The 20,403-nt window shown below is 46.9% G+C and overlaps 2 protein-coding genes across 2 annotated transcripts; both read left to right on the top strand.

Annotated features, from left to right (window-relative positions):
* Positions 1-6,036: 6,036 nt before the first annotated feature.
* LOC141490240 (uncharacterized) lies at positions 6,037-6,831 on the top strand. The gene has a single exon (XM_074190458.1). The coding sequence runs from the start codon at positions 6,037-6,039 to the stop codon at positions 6,829-6,831; it is 795 nt and encodes a 264-aa protein (XP_074046559.1).
* A 12,575-nt stretch (positions 6,832-19,406) lies between these two features.
* LOC141490239 (uncharacterized) lies at positions 19,407-20,189 on the top strand. The gene has a single exon (XM_074190457.1). It carries the CDS (start codon positions 19,407-19,409, stop codon positions 20,187-20,189), a length of 783 nt encoding a protein of 260 aa, XP_074046558.1.
* The last annotated feature ends 214 nt before the right edge of the window (positions 20,190-20,403 follow it).

Genomic DNA, 20,403 nt, shown 5'->3' with positions numbered 1-20,403 from the left:
ACTCTCCTGGCACTGCCACCAGATCTCAGTCTCATGCTAGGATCAACATGGGCAGGGATGGACTCATGCAGGGGTCTATCTGGCAATAAACTGCATCAACTTACCTTCCTGGATTCTCACTTGTTCTCTTTCCTCACCCTTGGTGCATTACATTTGGGGAAGGGGGGAAGGCACAGGGACTAGAGGCCACATGAGGTAGTCTTTTTATCACTTCCATATGCCATGTACATATCACTCCATGGTTGAGCTGACCTAACACTGCACCATCCCTCTCCAACTCACACAGTGCCACGAACATGCCAACTAGCCTGCCCACATGGCTATGATTCTCTTCACTTAGAACTCTTCACCTGACTTATAAATCTGATCTCATGTGTCCAGTTCATTGCCAGGATGCCTAGTATACTTTGCCCCATCCTATCTCTGGATCCCGAGTCTCAGTGCCACTAGAGGACAATGGTCAAAAATGTTCTCTTGCTTAGAATGCCTCCTGATTCCTCCTGGACCAGAGCAAGGAGACCAGATCCACCTGCAAGAATGACCATGTTGGATGGCCAGACTCACGAGAGAGCAGTCAAAGTACGGGAGAGTCCACCTTGAGAGGACCCTTCCCCAATTGATAAATTTCCAGTGTATATGAACAGTAAATTTCCTGAGGAAAATTAAAACAATGTAGAGTCAAGTGAAAAAATTTCTCTAAATCACTACTGAGTAGAGAAATGTAAATTAAAATAATTCTGAGACATCCATTTCATCTATAAGATTGACTAATATAAGAGAAAAAGAAAACAATAAATGTTGGAGGGAACACGGGGAAACTGGGACAATAATTCACTGCTACTGTGGCTGTAACCTGATCCAACCATTCTGGAAAGCAAGTCGGACATACAGGCGAAAGGCAATAAATTTATATACACACTTTGATCCTAGGACTAGGCTCATAGCTCACAGAGGGAAAGAATGGGAAAAGGACCCACATGTACAAAATATCTATAGCAGCTCTTTTTGTGGTTGCAAAGAATTGGAACTGGGAGGGCTGGCAGGGATGATGCCCATCAACTGGGGAGTGGCTGTACAAATTGTGGTAGATGAATGTGATGGAATATTATTGTGCTATAAGGAATGATGGGCAGTTGGATTACAGAAAACTATGAAAGTCTTACATGAACTAATCCAAAATGAAGTGAAGCAGGAGAATGTTATACACACTAACAGCAACACTGTACAATGAGAACTTGTAAATTGATTAGCCCTTCTCAATAACACAATCAAAGACAGTTCCAAAAGACTTGTGTTCGAAAATACCACTCACAATAAGACGAAGGGCTAGAATTTCTATGCCTACCAAAGCACTGTATTTTCAGTTTATTCATTTTAGTTTTGTTTTTTCTTTCTTAAGTTTTTCCCTTTTGTTCTGATTCTTCTTTCACAATATGACTAAAATATGTTGAATATGAATGTATGGCATAATGTATATCAGATCATTTGTTCTCTTTGGGAAGAAGAAGGGAAGGGAGAGAGGCAGAAAATCATGGAACTCAATAGCTTACAAAAACGGAATGTTTTTATCTTTACATATAATTGGAAAAAGACAAATTAATGGTTTTTTTTTAAAAAGCAAGGTCATGCCCAGCATCCAAGAACCCTCCTGAACTATCTTCCCAACCAGACAACTCACTATCAGCATCACCTGACAATATAGTCCCAAATCATATTGGGGTTGAATATGAGCTAGCTGATATGTGAGGACTGTGACAAGTTCCAAGGAAGCGTCCATGTGCCAAAATAGAGAAGGAAATCATTACTTTCCATCTGGCCACTTCCCTTGGAGGGATATGATAAACCTCACTGACCAAGGACACCTATACAGGAACAGACAGGAACACTCATACATCTTTCATGGTGACTCTGACTTTCCCTGACAGGAAGGATGACTCTGACTTGTGAAAATCAGTGTCCTCCTATTACATTGCTGGTGGAATGGTGAACTCATCCAACCTTTCTGGAGAGACCTTTGTAAGCACACCCAAAGGGCAACCAAAATGTGCATCCCCTTTGATCCAGCAATACCACTACTGGATCTATACCCTGAAGAGATGATGAAAAAGGGGAAAAACATCACTTGTACAAAAATATTCCTAGCAGCCCTGTTTGTGGTGGCAAAGAATTGGAAATCAAGTAAATGTCCTTCAATTGGGGAATGGCTTAGCAAACTGAGGTATATGTATGTCATGGAACACTATTGTTCTATTAGAACTAGGAGGGATGGGCATTCAGGGAAGCCTGGAGGGATTTGCATGAACTGATGCTGAGTGAGATGACCAGAACCGGAAGAACACTGTACATCCTAACAGCAACATGGGGGTGATCAACTTTGATGGACTTGCTCATTCCATCAATGCAAGATGAGCAGAACCAGAAAAACACTGTATACCGTTACAGCAAAATGGGGGCAATGAACAACCTTGATGGACTTGCTCAATGCAACAATGAGGGACAATTTGGGGCTCTCTGCAATATAGAATCCCATCTGTATCCCAAGAAAGAACTGTGGAGTTTGCACAAAGTCCAAGGATTATTACCTTTAATTTAGAAAAAAAAAACTGATATCTTATTGTCTGATCTTGCTATCTCTTATACTTTATCTTTCTTCCTTAAGGATGTGATTTCTCTCTCATCACACTCAATTTGGGTCAATGTATACCATGGAAACAATGGAAAGACTGGCAAATTGCCTGTGGTGGTGGTGGGGGAAGTAAGATTATGGGGGAAATTGTAAAATTCAAAAAAAATAAAAGCTTTTAAGAAAAAGAAAAGAAAATCAGTGTCCTCAACAAGGGCACCAAAAATGCTCTTATCACCTGGCCCAAGAAGGGGAGAATGGTTTCTTTTACTAAGGTCACACGTTTAAATGTATTTGATTGTCCCTCAGAGGAGGGTGACAGATCCAAGCTGGGAGGAAGGGTCTTTCCAGGCACTGCTAAGGGAGGACTCAACAACTGTAGCAGAGATGTGGAAGTACAATAGACAGGAAGGATGAGGTTTCTTGTTCTTTGTCACCGAGAGCAGAACATAGAAGGGTCTGGGGGGGGGGGGAAGTGGCAGATGCTGCCAAGTTTGAGGATATGGCCACAGAGGGATCAAAGCTGGCCTCCAAGCTGGACCCTGTGGCACTGTCTGTGCCTCTAGCCCCTGCCCATCCCCCTGTTGTGTGTCCAACCCCTGCCAGTCTGCCTGCTGTGTCCCAGTCTGCTGCAAACCTGCCCTATGTGTGCCTGTGTCCTGTAAGCCCATGGGGTGTGGTGTGCCCTCCTGCCAGGCCTCCTGCTGCCAGCCAGCCTCCTGCACCTCCCCGCTCTGTGGCTCCTCCTGCACCCCCTCCTGCTGTTGAACACATCTTCTCCAAGTTCACTTGAGAGCACCATGGAATAATCTGTCTCAGATCACTGTGGTCGTGGGCACCTGCCGCTGAGCAGGGCCATCCTCACATCGCACAGTTTGGAATCCAGTGCTCTGCCTCATCAGTCATGAGACCCAGGCTAGGGCACTGTTGGCAGAAAACACCTGGATCTCATCCTTCCCCAAGGACTCCACCATGGAACAGCAGCCCTCATCTCACAAGGAACCCTCTTGATCTCCTTCCAGGGAGATCCTGGCATACCAGGACCTCCTCTCCTTTGGGACACACCAGCTTCACCCATACCAATGATCTCCCAAAAGTCAACAAATAATAAAGACCATGGAGATACTTTAAAAATCACTTGCTCCCTCTATTTGCTGAAACCTGGTGGTCCACACAGCGGTCTGTGGCACAGAGGGGAATGAAGGGGTTTCCAACATTTTTGAGGGGACCAAGAGGATCAGGATAGACTTCTGGTCACCTGGAAGTGATTTGGCTAATGGACACTAAAGGCTTTCTTCAGCTTCAGAGTCCCCTTCAGGGGGAGTTCTGGGGGGAGGGGGCAGAGTCAAACTCCTCCCAAAGCATTCCGTTATTGGGACAGAGACTGGGCTCTTGGGTCACCCCACTTTGTTTCTCCTTTTCTGATGAATTTCTGACTAATGAGAGAAGACAACCCGCTATTAATGAGTGCAGATTCCAACCTCTGTGGGGTTTGGGGAAAATAGTCCAGAATGTTCCTCAGGTAGTTTCTGGGAGGAAGATGTTGGTGCATCAGGGTCATTGAGAAGTGAGAGTCCCAGGAACCCTGTGCAGGAGAGCAAGGGAAGCCCTGGCCAGAGGGGAGCAGGTGATTGAATTTTGTGTGTGTGTGTGTGTGTGTGTGTGTGTGTGTGTGTGTGTGTGTGTTTGTGTATTTGTGACTGTGTGCCTGTCTCGGTGTGACTTTGTGTGTGTATTTGTGTGTCTGTGTGTTTGAATGGTTTTGTGTCTACATTTGTATATGTGTATGTCTATGTTTGTCTGGGTTTGCCTGTGTGTCTTTGTGTATGAGGGGCATCTGTGACTGTCTATGTGTAAGAAAATGTGTTTATAGGTGATTATTTGTGTGTGTAAACATGTGTGCCTAGGTGTCCATGTAGGTTTGTGTTGGTGGGCAGCTTTGTTGTTTCTAGGCATGGATGTGGTAGTTGGTGCATTTGAGAGGGGATGGTGTGCGTGCCTCTGCCTGCATGGGTGGCTCTACAACTTTCTATTTCTGTCTGTCTCATTCAGTCTGTCTCTGCCTCCCCATCTGTGTCTGTATCTCTGCCTTCCTCCTTCTCTCTCTCCCTCTCTCTGCCTCTCCCTCCCTCCCTCCCTCTCACTCCAATCACATCTATCTGTTGCTCTGGCAATGTGGCTCTTCTCTTTCTGTCTCACTGAGCCTGTTTCTATCTCTCCACCTCTCTTTCTCTGTCTCACTGTCCCTCCCTGGTCTCTCTCTGTCTTTCTCCCTCTCAGTTTTTTTGACTCAGATTGCTTCTGTTTGTCTCTGTCTCTGTCTGTCTTTCTCTCTCTCTCTTCCACTCTTTGCCAAATCCAAATGTCTCTACACCCAGATTTCCATTAGCCCAGACAAGGGCTCCGTCACCAGCAGCTGGAGCAGTGAAGCAGCCCCTCAGGGAGGTCTCCAGGCTTTCCTCTTTCCAAACCATGCTCTAGACCAGAGATTTCTAATTTAAACAATGAGAGCACTAATATAAGCAAACCATTGCCTGAATATCAATAAGCTCTAAGATGGAACATTGGCAACTTTTTCCAATATTTTTATTTCTTTTCTTAAATATTTCCCTCGCCATACATCCTAATCTGATTTTGGTTCCATCAAAACACATGGGGGCCAATTTTTTGGCTCCTTCTCTATGGAAGCAGCCACAATGATGATCCAAAAGCTCCAGTCTGATCATATCATTCGTGGCCCATATATCTGCTGTCAAACAGAACACAAACTACTTTGTTGTCGACCAAGCCCAGTCCCATCCAGTCCCTCCCTCTACTCTCCACACCTCCTGGATTACTTGGTGTCACTGGTACCTCTGGCCACATGGGCCTCCTGGTCTCCCAACATGATTCTCCCTGTCTCTCCAAGCACCTGGGAAGACTCAGAGTGCTCCTCCTTCATCCTTCTCTCTTTTCCAGTATCTCCCAGCTTGGACCCTGAACAAGAAGGTTCCCTGACCCCCTCCCCTTACCAATGTTATTTTCCCCTGATTGCCCAGAAGCTTCTTGTCTCTGCTCAGATGACCCTTGACCCAACTGTTTGCCCTTCCGTCCTAGATGGTCAGGCAATAGCCTTGTGTCTGGCCAAGAACAGTGGCCTCAGAAATGTTTACTAAAGAGTACTAATGGAAACCAAATGGAGGATGTTTATGGTCATTGACGATCTCCTGGACAAAGGCACCATCACCAAATGATGGGCTCTGACAGAAGCAGCCCTACACAACAACAAGGAAGAAGGGTCGGGCTCCCCTTGGCATATCCTCCTGCCAGAGGTATATAAAAGGCCACCAGGCTGTGCCACCTTCACCCCAGTCCCACATCTCTCTCTCTCTCTCACACACACACACACACACACACACACAGCTGCTCCCACCATGGCACACACCTGCTTTTCCAGACCCTGCATACCCACAGCCTCAGCTACCTCGGTATGCTCCAGTGATGTGAGCTGTAGCAGCAATGTCTGCTTGCCCAGTTCCTGCATGAACTCGTCCTGGCAGCTGGACAACTGCCCAGAGAGCTGCTGTGAACCTGGCTGCTGCGGGCCCTCTTGCTGCCCGGTCCCCTGCTGCCCGCCAGCATCCTGCCTGACCCTCGTGTGCCGCCCAGTCTGCTGCCTGCCTTCCACCTGCCAGCCAGCCTGTGGACCCAGCCCCTGCCAGCCCACCTGCACCTCCTTGTGCTTGCCATCCTGTTGCCAGCAGTCTTGTTGCCAGTCCTCTGTCTGTGGTTCTTCCTGCTGCCAGCAGCCCTGTTGCCAAAGCCCTAGCTGCACTGCCTCTCCCTGTGTGGTGCAGTCCTGCTGCTGCACGCCTCTCTGCTGCAAGCCCAGCTGCTGCCTGGCCCTGCCCGTGTGCTGCAAGCCCAGCTGCTGTGTGACCACAGCCTGTTGTCCGACCTCCAGCTGCTGCCAGCCCAGTTGCTGCCGCCCGGCCTCCTGCATCTCCCTCCTCTGTAGGCCCATGTGTGGTCCAGCCCCCTGCTGTGTGCCCCTCTCCTGCAAACCCTCTTGCTGCACCACCACGTCCTCCTCCTCCTGCTGCTGCGCCCCCTCCTGCTGTCCAGCTACCACCTGCTGCCGCCCCACCTCCAGTGTGTCCCTCCTCTGCCGGCCCGTCTGCTGCAAACCTGCCTGTTGCACTACCACCTGTGGTCAGAAGGCTTGTTGATGGCTTATTCATCTCAAAGCCTACAACCTGCCATCGGTCTCCTAGGTCCATCCAGAAACACCAACTACACAACTGGTCAAAATCACCTTGGAAGACAGTCATTCCACCAACCTCCAACTAACCACCTCACCCTCCACGGTATAGGCGGGGTCTCCCACACGTCTCCTCCAAATGATGCCTGATCCTGACCTTGGCTCCTGCTTCCCATTGACCCAACTCAGCCTGCACCATCTTGACACTGCCACCAGATCTCAGACTCTCTGTAGGATCAACATATGCAGGGATGACCCCTTGCAGGGATCTACCTGACAATAAATTGCACCAACTTACCTTCCTGGACTCTCACTTGTTTTCTTTTCTTATCTTGGGTAAGGGGAGAAGACACAAGGACCACAGAAGACAGCCTGGGTAGACCAGAAGGTCACATGAGATAGTGAGTGATTCAATGACTATGACAGCATGTACACACTTCACCATGGTCAAGCTGATCCTGACCCACCCTCTCCAACCCACACATGCCCATCATACATACCTATCAACCTTTCCACCCTTCTATGATTCTCTTCCCATAGAACTGTTCTACTGCTTTGTAAATCTGATATCACTGTGTCTAGTTCAAGAGCAGAATTCCCAATACACTCTGCCCCACCATCTTTTCTCAAGTCTCAATCTGAGTGCTACCACTACACCAGGACAGTGGTGTGAGAATGGTCAAAAATTTTTCTCTTGGTTTAGATGCTCCTTACTCCTCTTGGTCAGAGTTAGGACACCAGGCACATGTACAAGAATGACCATGTTGGAGGATCTGATTCACAGCAGGACAGTCATAGCACAAGGGCGCTCACCTAGAGAGGTGTCCTTTGCAGGCAGTCTCTCATGCATTCCCAGCATCCATGCAGCCCCCAAGAACCTCTATACAACCAGAACCCAGATAACTTCCTATCAGACCACACTGGGGCTGATTATGACATTATTGACATTATGACATTATTGACATCTCAGGGCTGTGACAAGTTACAAAAGAGCCTTCTATTTGTTTTTTTTTAAGCATGGCAATGGGATTAAGTCACATGATCACACAGTTAGGTAATTATTAAGTGTCTGAGGTTGGATTTGAACTCAGATCCTCCTGACTCCAGGACCAATATTCTAGCCACTTTACCACCCAGCTGCCCCATAGCCCTTTATGTGCAGAAAGAGAGAAGGAAGTCAGAAGAGGAAGGAGGTGCTACCTTACATTGGGAAGGTTAATGTGGATGGAGATGACAAGGCCCACTGACTGAAGATATCTCCCTATGAATACACAGACTTGCATCTCCATCATTCCCTTCATAGTGACTCCCACTTTCCCTGATTGGGAGGATGACTCTGCTTTGACAAAGAGACAGTATCCCCCAACAATGTCACCCAGGAATCAGAAAATGAATGGCTGTTCAAGGCCACATGTTTAAGTGAGGCTCCCAGTTGTCTGCCCCCCAGAGGAGTGGAGACAGACCCAAACTGGTAAGCAGTTAGACCTTGGGGAAAGGGGCTTTGCAGACCCTTTTCAGGCACAACTGGACAATGTCTTCTGGGTCATCAGATAGGAGAAGATGAGGCTTCTTGTCCTTCACAAAGGGCAGAACATGGAAATATCAGAGAGATGGGAGAGTGGCAGTTGTTGATGTTTTTGAGGAAATCCTCGTCCAGGAATCTCAGGTCACCCTTGCAAAGTGGGAATCTCTGTAGCCCCAGAAAGCCCAAAGCACCCCTGAGAAGCCCAGAACCTATGTTTGCATAGGCAGTTGAAGAGGTGACCCTGCATAACCATACAGTCTGCTAGGGACACTGGCAAGTTCCTAAGGAAAACAGTGGCACAGTAACTGTCCTCAGGGTGCTTGCTTCATGCCAAAAGAAACAGGATAAAGATGGACAACCAAATACAAAGTAATTTCAGAGGGACAGAGGGCACTGGAATCTATAGGGATCTTCTTGTTGGTGGGGTGGAGTAATACAAGAGGAACATATAGTTCATCTTGGCAATCCAAGATGATTATGACATCAAATGAATGATGGCATTGATGTCCCACATTCTATTTTTTGAAGTGAAAGGAATGTTGTCCAAAGATATCCTTCTCATTGCCATTCCCAGAAAATGATTTGGACTTCTCATGATGTCTGGATGTTGTAGGAGTCCTTAGTCTAACAGATATAGTTCCCTCCTATAACTGTGAGGCAACATGGTAATCCAGTAAAACTAGGCAGAATACCAGCATTGTGACTTTCAGTGAAAACTTTGTTAACAACATGGTGCAGCCAACCTGAATCTCTATGGTCTAATCATCACAAAGGTGACTGAATTTCTCTATTGAACTCAGCAACCATACAGCCCCTGGAACTCTGGTTTCCCAGAAACTGCCCGGAAGGTTATGGGAATAACACTGCCATATTGTCAGTTGGTATTAATTATGATAGGAATTACAGTAACATCTGATCTTCTTTGAACCTCCAAATTTCATTCTTGGGAAATGGTTTCACTCTGGTTTGTCTTAAAATAGTCCAAGAAATTCACCTCTAAGTGGCACAATATGAATGCCTCCTGGTATCTTTCTAAATATTGGTCCCAGTGCCATAGGAGAAGCTTCATATTGAATGTGATAAAGGAGTCAACCTCAGAGAAAGCAAGGTCACCCAAGGAGGCAGAGATGTTGACAGACAGACTTCCAGGATTGGGGAAGTATCTGGGCAAAGGCATCGAGGGGGCAGATGGCCTGTTATCTTTCCTCTGAAGTTAAGATGCAACAAAGTATGAATCAATTCTCCTACTTGTGCCAATTTTGACTTAACAACACCAAGAAAACACTGATTCTCCAACAACAGGCACCACACCATTGATATGTGGAATGATTGGTTATAACAATGAAGTTTTGAATGCTGTGGACAAGTTCACTTGGCTTGGTAACACATTTTCTAGAGATGTATATAGTGATACACAGGTTGACATAGGCATTACCAGAATTAGTTCACTGTTTAGGAATCTCCAAGGAAAGTGTAGGAGAAAAGAAGTATTAGACTGACTACCAACCAGAAGGTCTAGAGAGCCATTGTGCTGACCTCATTAGTGAATTCCTGTAACACCAAACCAATCTCCCAGTACCAAGACAGGAAACTGAACCACTTCCAATTGAATTGTCCTATGAAGACTCTAAAGAATGGCTTGCAAGATGGAAACCTGGACATTGCAGTCTTTTCACCAGTCAAACTGCCAAGCGTTCAAACATTATGCCATGGAGAACAACTCTAATGGACAGGCTACATTGTTCAAATGTCAAAAAGACTATTTTGGGGAGAATTTACAGAGGGCAAAAGCACAATGTGGAGTGGTGGGAATCAGAAAAAAAACAATACAGGGATACTCTCTGAAGGTCTTGCTTAAGAACTCTGGAATTGATTGTACAGTAAAGGAAGATCCTGGCACAGGATTGCCTGTCATGGGCTGCCCTCTTCAGAGAGGGTGCTACGACTGAAGCAGGATAGAAATAACTCAAAGGAAGAGTGAGATGCAGAAGTTTAGAGTGACCACTCCAGATGTCCACATGGCCTATCTGTACCTGTCCTGGGGAAGAACATTCTGAGATTATATTGGTTTGATAAATCAAGGTCAGACACTTTCACTTCTCTCCAAGACAGTGATGTCCTGCTGGTCTCTTCAAGAATGAAGAGCAACAGGGCAGCTAGGTGGTGCAGTGGATAGAGCACCAGCCCTGGAGTCAGGAGTACCTGAGTTCAAATCCAACCTCAGACACTTAATAATGACCTAGCTGTGTGGCCTTGGGCAAGCCACTTAACCCCATTTGCCTTGCAAAAAAAAAAGAACAAAGAGCAGCAGTCAACCAACTAATAGATAAAACACAGTTAGCACAGTCTGCCTGAAGCAGATTATGGCAAGAAGTAAGAGGGAATGGGGCCAGAAAGTAAGAAGGGCACCACTTAGGACCATTTTGAAAAGTGCCTTCTGTCAAAGGTTATTGAAGCACAGGAGTCTGTGTTTGGGTGCCAGATTCCATTTGTCAAAGGGTCTAAAACAAACAATGACATTTTTTCATTTAGGGCCAGGAAGAGCAGACAACCTTGCTCCTAGAACCAGCTCTCCCTCTTGAAGCTCAGAGAAGTTTGTTCCACAAGCAAATAAGTGACCATCATCTTCTCTTAGCCAAGAGCACCATGCCTACAGAGAGGAATGTTGATCATCCCACTCCTCAGCACTTCAGAACTCTCCCTGATACTTATTACAATGAGGTCCACACCCCATAGACTGGAAGACGAAGATTCTCATCCTTTATTATGGAATAAATGTTTAATAAATATTTGGGTCTCAATGGCTGTGGAGAGACTAAGAATCACCATGAGACCAAGAAGGTCAGGGCTTCCTGCTTTAAAGACTCACCCCAAAACCTTGGGTTTGGTTTAGAAGGGAGGAATGAAAATGTAGACAAAGATAAACAAGGGGGGGACAATGGCCTCTAAGAAGACTCTAATAACTCTTAAGCTCCCAGGGAACACATGTGAGGGTCAAAGAAACACTGACAAGGATCTATGGAGAAGTTTAATAAGCTACTTGTGAGAGGAAAGGTTAGGACAAACAAGAGAACGGCCCTTGTTTGTTGTGATAGTCTCTCTCTCTCTCTCTCTCTCTCTCTCTCTCTCTCTCTCTCTCTCTCTCTCTCTCTCTCTCTCTCTCTCTCTCATTCCACTCTACAGAGTGGTATAAAAGCTCTGTTCAGGGGGAAGGGGCTATCCAAAGTTACCTCTTCCTCTCTGCTCCTCTCCCAAAGGACTCACCTATCCTAGCTACCATGTGCCACACCAGTTGCTCCAATAGCTGCCAGCCGACTTGCTCAGGGCCTATCTGCTGTGTCCGTCCTTGCTGCTGCCCGGCCTCCTGTGTTACTCTGCTCTGCCGCCCAGCTTGCCCTGTGGTGACCAGCTGCCAGACAGTCTGTGGAGTTGGCAGCAGCCCCTGCCCACCCCCTTGCTGCCAAGCTGGTTCTTGTGGCCCTGTCTGTGTATTCAGTTCCTGCCCATCCCCCTGCTTTGCATCTAACCCCTGCCAGTCTTCCTGCTGTGTGCCAGTTTGCTGCAAACCCACTCTGTGTGTGCCTGTGTGCTGCAAGCCTGTGATGTGTGGGGTGCCGTCCTGCCAGACTTCCTGCTGCCAGCCAACCTCCTGCACCTCCCTGCTCTGTGGTCCCTCCTGCACCCCCTCCTGCTGCTGAGCACCCATTTCACTTCAGGACAATGGAAGAATCCACTTCTCATATCACTGTGGTCATGGTCATCTGTCACTGAGCAGGGCCCTCCTGTTAACCCACAGCTTGAAGTTCAGTGATGGTTCTGCTCTGCCTCACCAGCCATGAGACATGAACTAGGTCGCTGTTGCCAGAAACCACCTGGGCCTCAACACACCCCATGGATTTCATATGGAACAGCAGCCTTCATTCCCACAGGAAACCTTCTAGACTTTCCTCCAGGGAGATCCTGGAATACCAGGGCCTGGCTTTCCTCAGTGTCTCTCCTTACCTGAGAACACTCCAGCTTCACCCACCCCAGTGACTTCCCAGAAGCCAACATGTAATAAAGTTCCATAGAGACACTTCTAAAATTCACTTGGCAATTTTCTTTTCTGAAGTCTGATGGTATGGGGGTGACCTGTGGCCTAGAGGAGAAGGAAGGCGTTTCCCCCATTTGGTGGAGGAGATGTCATGGTCCAAGATGGCATTCAAGGCTTTCTTCAGTTTCAGAAGGCCAGAGGAGGGCTGAGGGGCAGAGAACTCCTCTCAAAGTGTTCCTTTGTTGGGGGGTAGAGTCTGGGATCTTGGGTCACCCCACTTTGCTTCTGCTGTTCTGATGGGGTTTACCTCCACAAGACAGGAGGCCAAAACAAAAAGTCCCCCCAGTCTGCCCTCTGCATCCTGACTTCATTGTCTCCCCCCAAGGGAATGTAAGTTCCTGGAAGGTAGGAACTGTCTTTCATCAATAGGTGCTTCCCCAGCTTGGCCCACAGTAGGTCCTTCATAAATGTGCCCTGGATTGGCAGGAAGTTCCCTCAGGGATCACTGCCTGGTGGGTCTCTGGCTAATGAGAGAAGACAACCAGCTAGGACTGAGGAAAGGTTCCATTCCCTGTAGGTTTGGGGGAGAGATTCCAAGATTTCTCTCATGTAGTTTCTGGGAGGAAGATGTTGGTACATCAGGACCAGTGAGAGGAAAAGTGAGAGTCCTGGGGATCCTGTGCAGGACAGCAGGAGGAAGCCCTGGGTGCATGGGGGAGAGAACCTGGAGTGAGTGTGTTTTTGTGTGATTGTGACTGTGTGCTTGTCTGTGTGTATGACCCTGTGTCTGTGAGTCTGTGTTTATCTGTATTTGTGTATGTATGTGACTTAGTATGTGCTGCATATGTGTGTCTGTGAGTGTTTGTCTATATATGTGTGGTTTTGTGTGTATGTTTGTTGGGGTGTAGGGTGTGCTCAAGGAAGTACCTTGGTGTGATGGCTGCCAAGTCCTCTTCAGGACTGCTTTCCACCTTTGTTATTCACTTGAGCCACCTAATAACTGTGTTCCAAGAAGCTGTAGCAGTGGCCACACTCCAGTAAACCATTTCAGCAGGCAGGCTAAAGCAGGTTGAGGGTAAGTGAGAGTCTCAAACTCATCAGTGCATAATGGAGGTTGTCTACCCCAAGCATATGAGGTGAGGTCTCCCACTGGTGGAATGGGTGGATGAGAATACTTCATTCCAACTTCCATGAAGTCAGTTGAAGCAGATGCTATGGAGCACGTAGAGCTTGGATAGACATCGCAGATGCCAAGGTCATCCACTGCATCTAGAGCCCTGCCCAGTTGTCTTGATTTTCTCTTGCCATGCTGAATCATGATGACTTTGGCATAGAGAAAGAGGTAGACTTCTGGCAGCTGTACCTCACTTAAATCCAATTTACCCATGCACCAAAAGACATCACCCACACCACTTTACCATTCCTCAAAGACCTGTGGTGAGAGGCAAGTAACAAAGCAGCAGGTGCAGTTACACTGGGAGCTTAAGTCACAACCCCTGCACGCAGGCAGCCTGGGGCCATAGAGTCATTTCCCCTCTGAAAACAGCAGTGACATTTGGCAGCCCCCTGGGTGACTGAGCAGCCCTTTTAAGGATCCCACTGCTCATCTTCTGTTGTGAGGGGCTAAAAGGGGCTAAAAAGGGTGCCCTAAAATTGTCTGCTTCTCCAACCCTAGTCTGATTATAGGCAGGGATCCCACAGTATGGTTGAGACACCAAAAAACTACAAAGTCGATTCCACTCCTAGGAACACAAAATGTGTGCACACTCATAGACGACACAAGATCCAATAGACCTGAAAGACAAACAGCTCTTGTTGCAAGAGAACTCAGCAGGTATAGCCAATTAGCATCCTTGAGTGAAATAAGGCTGGCAAATGAAGGTCAGATTACATGTTTTTCTGGAGTGATCGCAGTGAAGGGGAACACTGTGAAGTTGGGATAGATTTTTCAATCAAAACTAATCAAAACTAATGCCTACCAAAAGGAGTGAATGACAGGCTCATGGCAATGAGATTGCCACTTCCAGGAAAACACCATGCCATGACCATCAGTGCCTATGCTACCACCATGATGAACACTGATGAAGTTAAAGAAAAATTTTATGAAGACCTGGAGATCCTTCTCATCAACGTACCAAAAGAGTATAAGCTCATAATTCTGGGTGACTTTAATGCTAGAGGAGGCTCAGATTACAAAGCATGACAAAGAGTCCTTGGGAGGAACAGAGTTGGAAACAGAAACAGCAGTAGTCACCTCCTACTGAAAACTTGCATATCTTATGCACCCTCTCATCACAAACACTGTCTTCCATTTACCTAAACACAATAAACTTCCTGGATGCACCCTTGCAGCAAACATTGGCATCGTAAGGAGAAGAGACAGATAGGATGTGAGAGTGACAATGTGTGGTACAGAGTGCTGGACTGATCACAGACTCATTCTCTCTAAGCTAAATATTCAACCAAAGCAGTGACCCCAAGACAAAATGACCACTAATAGAATTAACATCAAGAGATTAGCGTATCTCTCCAAACAGAAACAGTTTGTTGCTAACTCAGAGGGAAAACTGAACCAACACACAGTTGGCAACAGTGGAGCAGAAAAAGAGTGGACAGTTTTCATAGATCTGCATTTGTTGATCTGGACCAGAACACTTGCAAACACCAAGGCTGATTTGATGAAATGATGCGGAAATACAGAAGCTGTAAATGAAAAACTAGAACTCCACACATTTACCATTTTTTTTAGGTTTTCTTTTTTCTTTTTGCAAGGCAATGGGTTAAGTAGGTAATTATTAAGCATCTGAGGTCATATTTGAACTCAGGTCCTCCTGACTCCATGGTCAGTGCTTTATCCACTGCGCCACCTAGCCACCCCACATTTACCATTTCTAAGGTAGTATTTAATTCCATCAAAAGTAAAGTACAAGCAAAGCTGAGAGAAATGTAGGACTCTTGGCTCAGTAAGAAGGCAGAGGAAATTCAATTTTATATAGACAGTAACAAACTAAAATGCTTTTATGATACCCTGAAGGCTATTTATGGGCCAAAGACCTATGGTACATGTCAACAGCTCAGTGCTGATGGATTCACATTAATCAATGAAAGGGACATTATAATAGAGATGGGCTGAAACTTCAGTGTTCTTTTTTTTTTGATTTTTTTGCAAGGCAATGGGGTTAAGTGACTTGTCCAAGGTCACACAGCTAGGTCATTATTAAGTGTCTAAGGCTGGATTTGAACTCATGGGTAATGCTCTCTTCAGTGCATCATCTCGTTGCCTTCCCCCCCACCACCTTTTTGATTTTTGCAAGGCAGTGGGGTTAAGTGACTTGCCCATGGTCACATAGCTAGGTAGTTTTTAAGTGTTTGAGGTCAAATTTGAACTCAGTTCCTTCTGACTATACACTGTGCCACCTAGCTACCCCCACACTGTTCTTAATAGACCATCATCAACCAATGCAGAAGACATTGACTTGTTTTCCTCAAGTTGAAGTCAATAAGTTCCTAGCTGAAGTTCAAACTAAAGAGGTTTTGAATGCCATTAGGCTCTTTTCAAGTGGCAAGTGCTTAGAGCTGATTCTACTCCAGCTGAGAACTACAAGGTGGTGGATCCATTGCTCATCCAAAAACTGATGGAAATTTTCCAGGTCATATGGTATGAAGATTTATCCTCCAAGAATTCAAGGATGTCTCCATCATCCACCTCTATGAAGGTAAAGATACTAGATTGTCCTGGACAATCACAGAGTTCTTTCTCTTTTAGTCAGTGCCATAAGATTCTTGTCAAAGTCCTTTTCAATAGGTTGCTCCTTCACTTGGAAAGTGGTCACCTCCCTGAGAGCCAGAGTGGTTTCAGAAAGGGATGGTGTTTGCTGCCTGATAACTCCAGGAAAAATGCCCAGAACAGAACAGAGGACTGCATACAACATTTGTAGATCTGAGCCAGGCTTTTGATACTGTCTGTCACAAGGGTTTATGAAGAATTGGTTGCCCAGAGAAGTTCATCAGTACTACACATAAGTTTCATGATATTGTGCATGTCCAAGTTCTGGATAGTGGACATTGCTCTCGAGATTTCCCAGTCACCATGGAGTGAGACTGTGTCCTTACTCCCATGCTTTTTAGCATGTTTTCAGCCATGTTATCAAACACCTTCACTAAGGATGAACATGACCTCAAGGTCAAATACCGTCATGATGACAAATTCTTCAACTTGAGTAGGCTAAAAGCCAAGACCAAAGTGGAGGGAGGTTGGTGCATGATCTTCTGTTTGCAGATGATTGTGCCCTCAATGTGCCTTCTGAAGCTGAGATGCAACAAAGTATGAATCGATTCTCTGCTGCTTGTGCACATTTTGGACTAACAGTGAACAACAAGAAAACCCAGGTGCTCCATCAGCCAGTACCACACCATGTGGAACCATTGATTACAGCAAATGGAAAAGTTTTGAGTACTGTGGACAGGTTCACTTACCTCGGGAGTGTCCTTTTCAAGGACTCTTTGTCTTTTTCTCTATAATTTTTTCCTCTCTTTTTCACTCTTTCCCAAATCCACATCCTTTCCAAGGTCACTGTACACATTGACAGTGAGGTTTATACTCGCATTGCTAGAGCTAGGTCAGTATTTGGAAGGTTCCGAAAGAAAGTATGGAAAGACTAGGTATTAGACTGACTACCAAACTGGAGGTCTACAGAGCCATTGTGCTGACCTCATTGCTGAATGCCTTGAAATTGGACAGTCTATCAGCGCCGTGTCAGGAAACTGCATCGCTTCCATTTACATTGTCTTGGGAAGATTCTGAAGATCACCTGGCAGGAGGAGATCCAAGACACAGAGGTCCTTTCTTGAGCTAAACTGCTGAGCATTCCATCATTAATACAGAGAGTGCAACTACGATGGGCTGGACACTTGCCCCCAAAACTATTTAAGGACAACTCACCCAGGACAAGTGCTCACAAGGGGGCTGGAAGTAGTGATATTGAGACACCCTGAAAGTCTCATTGAAGAACTTTAGAATTGGTTGTACAGCTTGGGAGACCCTGGCAGAGGACCACCCAGCATAGGGTGCCCTCATCAGGGAAGGTGTTGTGCTCTATGAGGAAGGCAGAATGGAAGCAGTTCAAGGAAATGTGACATCCATAAGTTGAAAGTACCCATCCCAGGTGTTCCCATGGACTATTTGTGCCCAACCTGTAGTAGAGCATTCCGGGCTCCTATTGGTCTGATCAGCCAAAGTCAGACACACTGACATTTGTCTCAAACATAATGATGTCATTTTGGTCTTCTTTGACAATGAAGGACAAGAATCAACCTGAACTGAACCATGAATGTTTGTACATGTGTGTGTGTCTGTGTTTATATATGTTTGCATATGGGTATACATTTGCCTTTGCATGTATTTATGTGTGTATCTGTGTTTCTGCGTATGAGAGAGAGCCTGTGTGTGCCTGTGTACATAAATATGTATGTCCATGTGACTGTGTGTGTAAATGTATGTACCAGTGTAGATATAAAGGTTTGTGTTTGTGTGTCTTTGTCACTTTTTGTTTCTATGCATGCCTATGGCAATTAGTGCATTTGTGATTGGATGGTGTGTGTGCCTCTGCCTGTATATGTGTCACTACATCGTTCTCTCTCTCTCTCTCTCTCTCTCTCTCTCTCTCTCTCTCTCTCTCTCTCTCTCTCCCCTTTACTCCCTCCATCCCTCCCACTCCAATTTAATCTCTCTCTCTCTCTCTGTTGCTCTGTCAATGTAGCTTTTGACTCTTTCTAGGATTCTGAACCTGTTTATATCTCTCTCCCTATGTCTATTTTTGCCTCTGTCTCACTGACCCTCCCCAATCTCTCTGTCTTTCTTGCTCTCAATTTCTTTGGTTCAGACTGTTTCTGTCTATTTTTGTTTGTCTTTTTCTCTCTCTCTTCCACTTTCCCAAATCCACATTTCTACATCCAGATTTCCGTTAGCCCAGATAATGGTTCTAGCAGCAGTGGCTGAGATATTGAAACAGCCCCTCAAGGTGGTCTCCAGTCTTTCCTCTGTCCAATCCATGCTCTAGACCAGGAATTTCTAATTCAAAAAGAAATGAGAACCACTACCACATTCATAAGCATACCGATGAACTGAATATCAATAAGCTTTTAAATGGGACCTTGCCAACTTTTTCCTTTCTTTTCCTAAATGTTCCTTTCCCTCTACATTTTAATCAGGTTTGGGCTTCATTGCAACGGGTGGGGGCCACTTTTGGGGCTTCTCCTCTGTGGAAGCAGCCACAAAGATGATGTAAAAGCTCTGATCTGATCACATCATTATTGGCCCAATACCTGCTGCCAAACAGAACACAAACTACTTTGCTGTTGGCCAATCCAAGTCTTGCCCACTCTCTCCGCCTGCTCTCCAGACCTCCTGGACAATGATGCTTTGTATCACTGGCCACAGGGACCTCCTGAACTCCTAATATGATGTGCCTTATCTCCCCAAGAAGCTGGGAAAACTCAGAAGGTCTCTCCCCCATTCTCCTCCCAGCTCTTTGAAACATGAATAAGAAGCCTCCCTGACCACCCCCCACCACCACCACCGTCCCTTGCTTGTGTCCTCCTCCCTTGAAGTCACCTTGAAGGTTCTTATCTTTGCTCAGATGACCCTTGACCCACCAGATTTCCATTCCGTCACTGGATGTTAAGGATTTAACCCTGTGCCTGGTCAGGATCAGGGGCCTCAAAGATGTTTACTAAAGGCTACAAATGGAAAGCAAATGGAGGATGTTTATGGGCTTATGGCCATCTCCTAGACAATGACACCCTCACCTAATGATGGGCTTTGAAGGAAGCAGCCCTACACAACAACAGGGAAGAAGGCTCAAGCTCCCCTTGGCACATCCTCCTGCCAGAGGGATATAAGAGGCCACCAGGATGTTCCACCTTCACACCCAGCCCCACACCTTTCCTTACACCCACACACCCCCCACACACAGCTGCTCTCACTATGGCAGACACCTGCTTTTCCAGGCCCTGCATGCCCACTGCCTCGGCCACCTCGGTCTGCTCCAGTGACATGAGCTGTGGAAGTAACATCTGCTTGCCCAGTTCCTGCATGGGCTCGTCCTGGCAGCCAGATGACTGTCCAGAGAGCTACTGTGAACCTGGATGCTGCGGGTCCTCCTGCTGCCCAGCCCCCTGCTGCCAGTCAGCATCTTGTCTGACCCTTGTGTGCCGCCCGGTCTGCTGCCTGCCCACCTCCTGCCAGTCAACCTGTGGACCCAGCCCCTGCCAGACCACCTGCATCTCCTCCTGCTCACCATCCTGTTGCCAGCAGCCTTGCTGCCAGTCCTCTGGCTGCGGGTCTTCCTGCTGCCAAGCCCCTAGCTGTGCTGCCTCTCCCTGTGCGGTGCAGTCCTGCTGCTGTGCTCCACTCTGCTGCCAGCCCAGCTGCTGCCTGGTCCTGCCCGTGTGCTGCAAGCCCAGCTGCTGTGTGACCACAACCTGTTGTCCGGTCTCCAGCTGCTGCCAGCCCAGCTGCTGCCCCCCGGCCTCTTGCATTTCCCTCCTCTGTCAGCCCGTGTGTGGTTCATCCTCCTGCTGTGTGCCCCTCTCCTGCAAACCCTCTTGCTGCACCACCACGTCCTCCTCCTCTTGCTGCTGCGCCCCCTCCTGCTGTCCGGCCACCACCTGCTGCCGCCCCACCTCCAGTGTGTCCCTCCTCTGCCGGCCCGTCTGCTGCAAACCTGCCTGCTGCACTACCTCCTCTGGCCAAAAGTCTTGCTGTTGACCATAGGTCACTTGTTCTTCTTAAACTCTATCAACCTGCCATTGGCCTCCTGGGTCCATCCACAAACACCAGTCTGAAGAACTGGCCAAAATCACCCTTGAAGAGTCATTCTATCAACTTCCAATTGATCACCTTACCCTCCGACACCCAGATGGAGTCTTCCATAATTCTCCTCCAAACCATTGCTGATCCTGACCTTGACTCCTGTTTCCAT

The sequence above is a fragment of the Macrotis lagotis genome, chromosome 5, assembly GCF_037893015.1.
Source record: "Macrotis lagotis isolate mMagLag1 chromosome 5, bilby.v1.9.chrom.fasta, whole genome shotgun sequence".
Lineage (NCBI taxonomy): Eukaryota > Metazoa > Chordata > Mammalia > Peramelemorphia > Peramelidae > Macrotis > Macrotis lagotis.
Note: the sequence above shows the minus strand (reverse complement) of the source record. Positions and strands in the feature narration are given on the sequence as shown.

Excerpts from the sequence above, each read along its gene's own strand:
- LOC141490240 (XM_074190458.1), top strand. The coding sequence starts at position 6,037 with ATGGCACACACCTGCTTTTCCAGACCCTGCATACCCACAGCCTCAGCT.
- LOC141490239 (XM_074190457.1), top strand. The coding sequence starts at position 19,407 with ATGGCAGACACCTGCTTTTCCAGGCCCTGCATGCCCACTGCCTCGGCC.